Source organism: Erythrolamprus reginae, chromosome 1, assembly GCF_031021105.1.
Source record: "Erythrolamprus reginae isolate rEryReg1 chromosome 1, rEryReg1.hap1, whole genome shotgun sequence".
Taxonomy (NCBI): Eukaryota; Metazoa; Chordata; class Lepidosauria; order Squamata; family Dipsadidae; genus Erythrolamprus; species Erythrolamprus reginae.
The window spans coordinates 18,424,630-18,433,631 of record NC_091950.1 but is presented as its reverse complement, the minus strand read 5'-3'; the positions used below and the strand labels follow the sequence as shown (position 1 = coordinate 18,433,631).

At 43.4% G+C, this 9,002-nt stretch overlaps 1 protein-coding gene across 6 annotated transcripts in view; it reads right to left on the bottom strand.

Moving 5' to 3' along the window:
- Positions 1–1,514: 1,514 nt before the first annotated feature.
- ARMC6 (armadillo repeat containing 6) overlaps positions 1,515–9,002 on the bottom strand; it is a 29,101-nt gene continuing 21,613 nt past the window's right edge. For 3 of the 6 annotated variants that reach the window (XM_070746099.1, XM_070746115.1, XM_070746125.1), the window contains exons 6-8: positions 8,257–8,388; positions 6,089–6,226; positions 2,125–3,977 (exon numbers count right to left, since the gene is read on the bottom strand). In XM_070746099.1, coding sequence (XP_070602200.1) covers positions 3,765–3,977; positions 6,089–6,226; positions 8,257–8,388 — 483 coding nt within the window. In that variant the 3' untranslated portion in view covers positions 2,125–3,764. Of the gene's footprint in view, positions 1,833–2,124; positions 3,978–6,088; positions 6,227–8,256; positions 8,389–9,002 lie in introns of those variants that run through there. The other 3 variants (XR_011558590.1, XR_011558593.1, XM_070746134.1) reach the window with 3 other exon arrangements.

Here is a 9,002-nt window from a genome sequence, read left to right as displayed (position 1 = left end):
TCCATTTCTCCTTTCTTCCCTCCTTCATTCCTCTCCACTTCTCCTTCCCTTCCTCTCTTTCCCTTTTTTTTCTCTCTCTCTTTTCCCTATGCTCTTGTCACTTACCGGCGGGCCGGATAAATGGCCTCAGTGGGCCGCATGTGGCCCGCGGGCTGTAGTTTGGGGACCACTGCTTTGGAGTCTGGCGAGGGCCCACCAGAAGTTGGGAAACAGGCCGCTTCTGGCCTCCAGAGGGCGGGGGGGGGCGCAGAGGAAGCTGTTTTCACCCTCCCCAGGTATTGAATTATGAGTGTGGGCACTCAGGCATGTGCGATACATGAGCGTGCACGCTCTTTCGGCACCTGCTCTGGCACATCAAAACAAGAGCCAATTCCGTTGCTTTAAGGAGGAAAAGATAAATAAGTCACATGCTTGAATGATGCTAGGAGACCTTCTGCTATTGACTACAGGCAGTCCTCGATGTACGACCCTCACAGAGCCTGACCCGTTACAGTCGTTCGTTGCGACACTTGCATATTGGGATGATCAATCAAGCTGATTTTATAACCTTTTTTTGTGGTGGTCATCAAGCACCACGCTTGTTTTAAACCATCCGTCGCTATGGTGTGGTTTCGTTGAAAACCGGAAGTTGCTTCCAGTTTTCGACAGAAATGTCATAAAAGGCAGTCACGTCACCACAGAACACTGCAAATGGCCATAAGTGTTGTGTTGAGTGCACAAAATATGATCATGGATCTCAAACCCCCAAACTATGAAAACTTCAAAACCAGGTCATAGCTCCTGTTTTGCAGGTTAAATTGTCATTTTGAAAGGTTGCTTAAATCAGTGTTTCCCAACCTTGGCAGCTTGAAGATATTTGGACTTCAATTCCCAGAATTCCCCAGCCAGCAAGTTGCCAAGGTTGGGAAACACTGGCTTAAATTACTTGTTGTAACACAAGGACCACCTGTTTGCTTATATATTGATTCCTGCAGGGTTCATTTTGGAAAAAAGATTACGGGAAATCTCCATGTCGAAACCCTGGATCCTCCAGTTAAGGTGATCATGCAACAGATATAAAAGAGCCACTGGAAGAATATGAACTTCCCCAATAAACGGTTTCCTGTTTAAATCGGGCCTTTGATTAGAACTGGGAAGATGGTGATCTTTAGGAAAAGGAATATAATTCAATGTGTGTGTCATTCTTCCCTTGCAGAAAAAGGACTGATCCTCCACGTCACTAATTCATAAGGATCAGAGAATAGGCAATAAGGAAGATTTTACTTGAGAACCTAAAAAAAAATCACTGTTCGGAGTTTGCAGCATTGGGCTATTAACAGGGGTTCCCAAATCTGGCAACTTTTAAGATTTGTGGACTTCAACTCCCATAATTCCTCAGTCAGCAAAGCAGGCCAAGGAACTCTGGCAATTGAAATCCACAAGTCTTGAAAGTTGCCAAGTTTGAAGACCTCTGGGCTGTAACAATCATTTTCACCTGTCCGTCTGGCTAAATAACGTCCAGAATGAAGTCTATGTATTGTATATCACTCTGGTTGATGAGCAAAAGAAAAAAAAATCTAGGTCACAATAGAAGCAACCTTGGTACAAACAGGGTCGTGTATATTTTTATATAACATATCTAGCAATTTTTGCACAGGCAACCCCAAACTACATCAAGGAAAGTTAAAACGTTTCCGTTTGCATAAATTACACGGGTTTATTTCAACAGCCCTGTTTTGGAGAACTCATTCAACACTGGAAGTTTTTAAGAAGAGGTTGGATAACCATTTGTCTGAAGAGGTGTAGGGTTTCCTGCCTAAGCACGGAGTTGCACTAGAACAGTGTTTCCCAACCTTGGCAACTTGAAGATATTTGGACTTCAACTCCCAGAATTCCCCAGCCAGCATTTGCTGGCTGGAGAATTCTGGGAGTTGAAGTCCAAAGACAGTGATCCCTCGATTTTCGCGGGTTCAAACTTCGCGAAACGGCTATACCACGGTTTTTCAAAAAAATATTAATTAAAGAATACTCCGCGGGGTTTTTTTCATACCACGGTTTTTCCCACCCGATGACGTCATACTTCATCACCAAGAGTCACTTCTCTCTCTCTTTCTCTTTCTTTCCTGTCATTCTCTGCTTCAATCATTTTCTTATTTCTCTTTTTTTCTCCCTTTTTCTATCATTTTTCTCTCTCTCTCTACCTTCCACTCTCCCCCCTCTTGCTCTCTTTCTCCCTCTCTCTCTCCCTCTCTGTGAGAACGCCTGCCCCACCTCTCCTGCAGCCCCCTCGCTGATAGCTGGGACGAAAGTGCTCTCAGCTAAGGGACTGTGAGAGGGGCGAGGCGGGCATTCTCAAAGCGCTAAGAGCGGCTACCGGCCGAATGAGGAGGATGAGAAGCCGTAGCCGCCAGCGCTACTGCAGGAAGACCCGTGTCCCAAGAAAGCCGGTGAGAGGGGTGGATCGGGCGGGTGGGCGGTAGCGGCGAGGGGGCCAGAGGCGCTGGGGGGGTGGGGGCAGCCGACATTCAAAACAATCTTTGCCGTCCTCCGCACTTTCGTCGCTCCCCGCCCCCAACTTCAAGCCCGGCTCCTTGCGCTGCCTTGAAAAAGGGTGCGTGGGGGTAGTTTTTGGCTGTCCATAGCCAAAAATGGTGTTTTTACTTCCACACCGCTATTTCGCGGAAATTCGACTTTCCGGGAGGTCTTGGAACGCAACCCCCGCGGAAATCGAGGGAACACTGTATATTCAAGTTGCCAAGGTTGGGAAACACTGGACTAGAAGACCTCCAAGGTCCCTTCCAACTCTACTATTCTATTCTATTCTATTCTAGTTTTTAATAATCACAGGGAGAAAGGCTGGAAGGCAGAAAGAAGAAATGATAAACAAATAAAAGATCTTTCTAGCTTTCTTGGAGTTCACACCAACCACAGCTCTCGTGGGCTAGAAATCTGATTTAAATACGTATTCCAAAGGAGTACAAATATTTACCAAGTGCACAATGCTAGGATCCCACACTATTCAACCTCTCTTTTGCCCCTAACCAGGTGACACTTTTACTATTATATATATTTTTTTAAAAACAACCTGAGGGCAGGGAGGGAACAATTAAGAGAAAAAATAAAAAGGCAGCATGCATTGGTTGAACAGCATGACGACACACCGAAACAACTGGAATGGCTCGAGGACAAAAAAAGCAGGCCGGGACTTTCAGGCAGCACATTCAAACCAACGGAAGCGTTACAGCAGGAAGCTGGTAAGCTTAGCGGTTGTCATAGTAACCGAGGCCTAGTTGAGTAACAGAATCCTGCAGGGCAGGAGAGGGAAGTATTCAGGGAGCTTAGCAAAACGTGGGTCCCACCACCTGCTCTTCCACCCTTTCTTTTGTGGCTAAAAAAACGATTTGTGCGGACGCTAGAGTTTCGCACACGCGCCACAGGCCTCTCCCTTCCTCGAACACGGCGGCATTGTTGCATGGCGGCATCGTTGGCACGGCACTGCCACCCTGTTTTTGTTTTTGGAGAGAAGGGCCGCTTCATGGACGCTACCGAGACAAAACACAGCAGAAAGGGAGCCTGGGCCAAAAAGCTGAATGCGAGAGAGCACGGAGCACGGGGCCTCCTCTCCTCCTCCTCCTCCTGCTGCCACAACTAAGTCCTAGCCAACTCCGGAGGCATCAATACACTTTTCCCCCTTCTCAACTGCTCATCTGGATTTATTCCAACTTTTGCTTCCCTCTCCTACTCCACGTCCACGGGTGCTGCCCAACGGAAGGGTGGTCGAGGCGTCAACGCGCCAGGCTTCCTTTCTGGCCGGTCCAGATTTCCCGCAGCTCCACTTTGCAGCCCAGGTCCCTCAGGGCAGCTTTGGCCACGTCGTCGCAGTCCCGGTGTGCCGCCCGGGCTTCGGTGATCAAGTCCTCGGCTCCCATCTCCAGGATGGGCTGGGAGAAGTCCTGAGTGTGCGAGACCAAGTTGCGGATCAGCATGCAGGCTTGCTTCTGGAGAGAAAAGGGGGGGGGGGAGAGACAGATGTGGTCATCCAGGAGTAATTGTGTCTATAATAAACTGTTGGGAGTTTGCAACATTGGGCTTTTTAAAAAAAAATTTTTTTTATTTATTTTCATAAAATAGACGAACAGACACACATACATTTAACACAAAAGTGGGGTTATATTTCCCCGCTTATCTCAAAAGTATAAATTTGAATACAGAAAAAAGAATACACATTTGAATACAATTCATTATTATAAATGTTAAGAAATGATTTGTTAAACTTCTCATTATAATTTTTCATATTTAAACTAATTCTAATATAAATTCAAAATTCATCTCATAATAATTCTTCATATGTAAACTGATTCTAATATATTTCTAAAACAAACATATTCTAACTAATTCTATTATAACACATAAATCTTATCATTCTTATTTTAAAAGACATACATTAAGAAAATACTTGTTGGAAGTTTGGAAGGACATAGGAAAAAATCATTTTTTTGACTGTCCCTGAATGGCTTTCCCCCTTAGTAGCAATAATACACCCGAATTCTATAAAAGAAATGAGAATAATAAGATATAAGGATCTACTGAATGACCAAATGAAATTAAAATCTAGAACTAATTTACAAGAAGAAGGGATAATAATTGATTGGTGGCACTATGCACAGATTCAATCTAGATATCAGAAAGATAGCACGCTATATGTTTTCAGTAAGAATAAAAACCTATTAGGTAATTTAATAACTATCAACCAAACTAAAACAATGCAACATTGGGCTATTAACAGGGGTCCCCAAAGTTGGCAAACTTTAAGATTGGTGTTTCCTGCTTCCTTTTGCAATCTCAAGCTAGTTGCACTCCGACACTTCCATTCCCAGGCTACAGTCCTGCCGACGAGGCTTTCTCAGATATGGAAACAGGGTAGTCAGAAAGGCTGCAGAGGCATGATGAGAGGCCCGACAGAAAGAAGGCCTGGCCATAACCAAAACCCATAAAAGTTATTTGACAGCATGCGGGAAATGGAAAAGGGAAAGAATGCCTTTCATGGGAAAAACAGGAAGGCAGCTTCCGCCAGACATTTATTTCTGTGAGGGAAAAATCTGAGACTGTTGTCATAGCTACAGATCAGTTCTATAGCATGACTTTTCTGTTTTGCCAAAAAAGCACTCCCTTTTATGTGTGTGTTTATCTATCTCTCTATCTATCTTGCCTATCTATCTCCTATCTGTCTGTCTGCCTATCTATCTTGTCTATCTTTCTCTCCTATCTCTATCTATCTTGTCTGTCTCTCTCATATCTATCTATCTATCCATCCATCCACCCATCCACCCACCTATCCATCCATCCTGTCTGTCTCTCATCTATCTGTCTGTCTGTCTGTCTGTCTGTGCCTATCTATCCTGTCTCTCATCTGTCTGTCTGTCATCTATCTATCTATCTATCTATCTATCTATCTATCTATCTATCTATCTATCTATCATCTATCTATCTATCATCTATCTATCTATCTATCTATCTATCTATCTATCTATCTATCTATCTATCATCTATCTATCTATCTATCATCTATCTATCTATCTATCTATCTATCATCTATCTATCTATCTATCTATCTATCTATCTATCTATCTATCTATCTATCTATCTAATCTATCTATCTATCCATCCATCCATCCATCCATACTGTCTGTCTCTCATCTATCTATCTGTCTGTCTGTCTGTCTCTGCCTATCTATCCTGTCTCTCATCTAGTTATCTGTCTGTCTATCTTCTGTCTGTCTGTCTCTGCCTGTCTATACTGTCTGTCATCTGTCTGTCATCTGTCTGTCTGTCTGTCTGCCTGCCTGCCTGCCTACCTACCTACCTACCTACCTACCTACCTATCTACATAATTAATAATCTATCATTTTTTCTGTGGTAGGTCATCCTTGGAAATAAAAAGAGAGAGAATAACTCCTTTGGCCTTATAGTTTTAGCAGGGAAATCTTTATTTCAAAGGGAGAAAGAAAAGAAAAGAAAAAGCTGTCTCTCTGTCTATCTTCCATCTTAATGGATTGGGTGAAAAACAGGAAAAGAGCTGAGGGTCCTAGTAGGGGAATTATAACCTCACCTGCACAGCCACTTCCCTCGGGTGCGTCTTCATGGCCTGCAAAGCCGCCAAGGCTCCCCCACCTTCCATGATGACTCGGCAGTTCTCTGGCTTGCGCAAAGCTAGCATACACAACGCCGCACAACTCTGCTCACACACCTAATAGCAAGAAGCAGAAGAGCCATTAGCAAAATCAGAACCAGCTTCCAAATGCTGAAATATTCAATGCCTGATCTCACACCCGTGCTAAGCCAGGACCTTTTAAACCAGGGGTCCACAATCTTTTGGACCATTAAATTCATTTTAAATCCCGTGGACCATCAATATGAACTGCCTAATGACCCGCTCTGAGGACTAGGAGCATAGGCTTTCCACAGCAGAGGAAGACCTGCAGAATCCTCAATCTGAGTATTGTATTGGCAGTTCTGTGTTAGCAAAAACTTCAGAAGAAAAGGATTTAGGGGTAGTGATTTCTGACAGTCTCAAAATGGGTGAACAGTGCAGTCAGGCGGTAGGGAAAACAAGTAGGATGCTTGGCTGCATAGCTAGAGGTATAACAAGCAGGAAGAGGGAGATTATGATCCCGCTATATAGAGCGCTGGTGAGACCACATTTGGAATACTGTGTTCATTTCTGGAGACCTCACCTACAAAAAGATATTGACAAAATTGAACGGGTCCAAAGACGGGCTACAAGAATGGTGGAAGGTCTTAAGCATAAAACGTATCAGGAAAGACTTCATGAACTCAATCTGTATAGAACAAGGAGCTCTGGCTCTTCACCACCAGTGGTGCTTCTCTCCAGCCTTCGCCCAAAGCCCCACACCAGGAGGCCAAAGCAGACCCACAAGTCAGAATGTCTGCCTCCCCCTCTGACCCACACAAAAAGACCCCAAAGAGAGAGACTTTCTGCAGAAGCACAAATGTTCATTGCATGTATCTGACCCAGGTGCCGTAGTTTGAGGACCCCTGATTTAGTGTAATATAAAAATGCAAGTAATTTTTCTGTGGACTACCAAGATTTTCTTGTGGACCGCCAGTGGTCCACGAACCACCACCTGGTGACTGCTGTTTTAAACCATGGATAGAAACAAGCCTGGAGGGCCTAAACCATGGGTGGAGTATGATGACCCTTCTATGACTTGTGGACTTTAACTCCCAGAACTACTGAGTTGTTCCTGTTAGTTTTTCAACAGATGGAGAACAAAATAGAATAGAATAGAATAGAACAGAAAATAGAGTAGAATAGAATAGAATAATAGAATAGAATGGTGGAAGGTCTTAAGCATAAAACGTATCAGGAAAGACTTAATGAACTCCATCTGTAGAGTCTGGAGGACAGAAGGAAAAGGGGGGACGTGATCGAAACATTTAAATATGTTAAAGGGTTAAATAAGGTTCAGGAGGGAAGTGTTTTTAATAGGAAAGTGAACACAAGAACAAGGGGACACAATCTGAAGTTAGTTGGGGGAAAGATCAAAAGCAACATGAGAAAATATTATTTTGCTGAAAGAGTAGTAGATCCTTGGAACAAACTTCCAGCAGACGTGGTTAGTAAATCCACAGTAACTGAATTTAAACATGCCTGGGAGAAACATATATCCATCCTAAGATAAAAATACAGGAAATAGTATAAGGGCAGACTAGATGGATCATGAGGTCTTTTTCTGCCGTCAGTCTACTACGTTTCTAATGTAGAGAATAGAATAGTAGAATAGAATGCAGAACAGAACAGAAAAGAGAATAGAATAGAAAATAGAAAATTGAATAGAATAGCAACTTTATTGTCACTTTGAATCCACACTAATTGGCATTAAAATGAAATTTAACTGCATATATTTTTCAAAGGGTCACCACCTCCAATATACACTACATAAATATGACAAAATAAATGAATAAATACAAAATTGTGTATATACCCACATATATTATATGACACAGAGAAACAACACAATCTAGTTGGGATGTATGCAAGCAAAGTCTCCTACCAACACTAGCAGAGAGGCCAAGTGAGGGAACAAATCTAGCAGTAGCTAATTAGAAAAGAGCTATTTTCTTTACCTTTTTTGCTTGTTTGTTTTATTGTTTTTGTTTTTCTAATTGAAAAACTGCAATAAAAATTATTTTAAAAAAAGAAAAGAAAAAGAGCTGCTCTCGCCAGATCCAAACGCTCCCATGTTCTCCACCTACCTGCGGGTTGCCAAGATGGCGACTCATGGCCAAAATAATGAGATCAGTCCCTCCTGCATTGACAATGGCATCTTTTACATCATCGTTGCCTGCGATGGCCCGGATGGCACTAAGCACCTGTTTCACCAGGTCCTACAATTTGTAACAGAATGAGGAAGAGTCCTTAAGAAATCCAGAATACGTGTGGGAGTTTTAAAAAATAAAATAAAATAAAACGAGCTACAGATTTGAGACAGGCAAAACCCCTGGCACAATCCTTCTCTCCACCTTCAGTCTGATAAAAGTGAAATACTCAGTAGAACAATAGCAAGAGCACTTAAGACTTATACAGTGATACGTCTTACAAACGCCTCGTCATACAAACTTTTCGAGATACAAACCCAGGGTTTAAGATTTTTTTGCCTCTTCTTACAAACTATTTTCACTTTACAAACCCAAGCCGCCGCCGCTGGGATGCCCTGCCTCCGGACTTCCGTTGCCAGTGAAGCACCCATTTTTGTGCTGCTGGGATTCCCTTGAGGCTCCCCTCCATGGGAAACCCCACCTCTGGACTGCCATGTTTTTGTGATGCTTCAGGGGAATCCCAGCAGGAAGTCCAGAGGTGGGGTTTCCCAGCGAGGGGAGCCTCAGCGAAATCGCAGCATCGCAAAAACACAGAGGTCCAGAGCTGGGGTTTCAAGGACTTCGGTGTTTTTGCGATGTTGAGGTGGTGGGTTTCCCATGGAGGGGAACTTCAGGGGAATCCC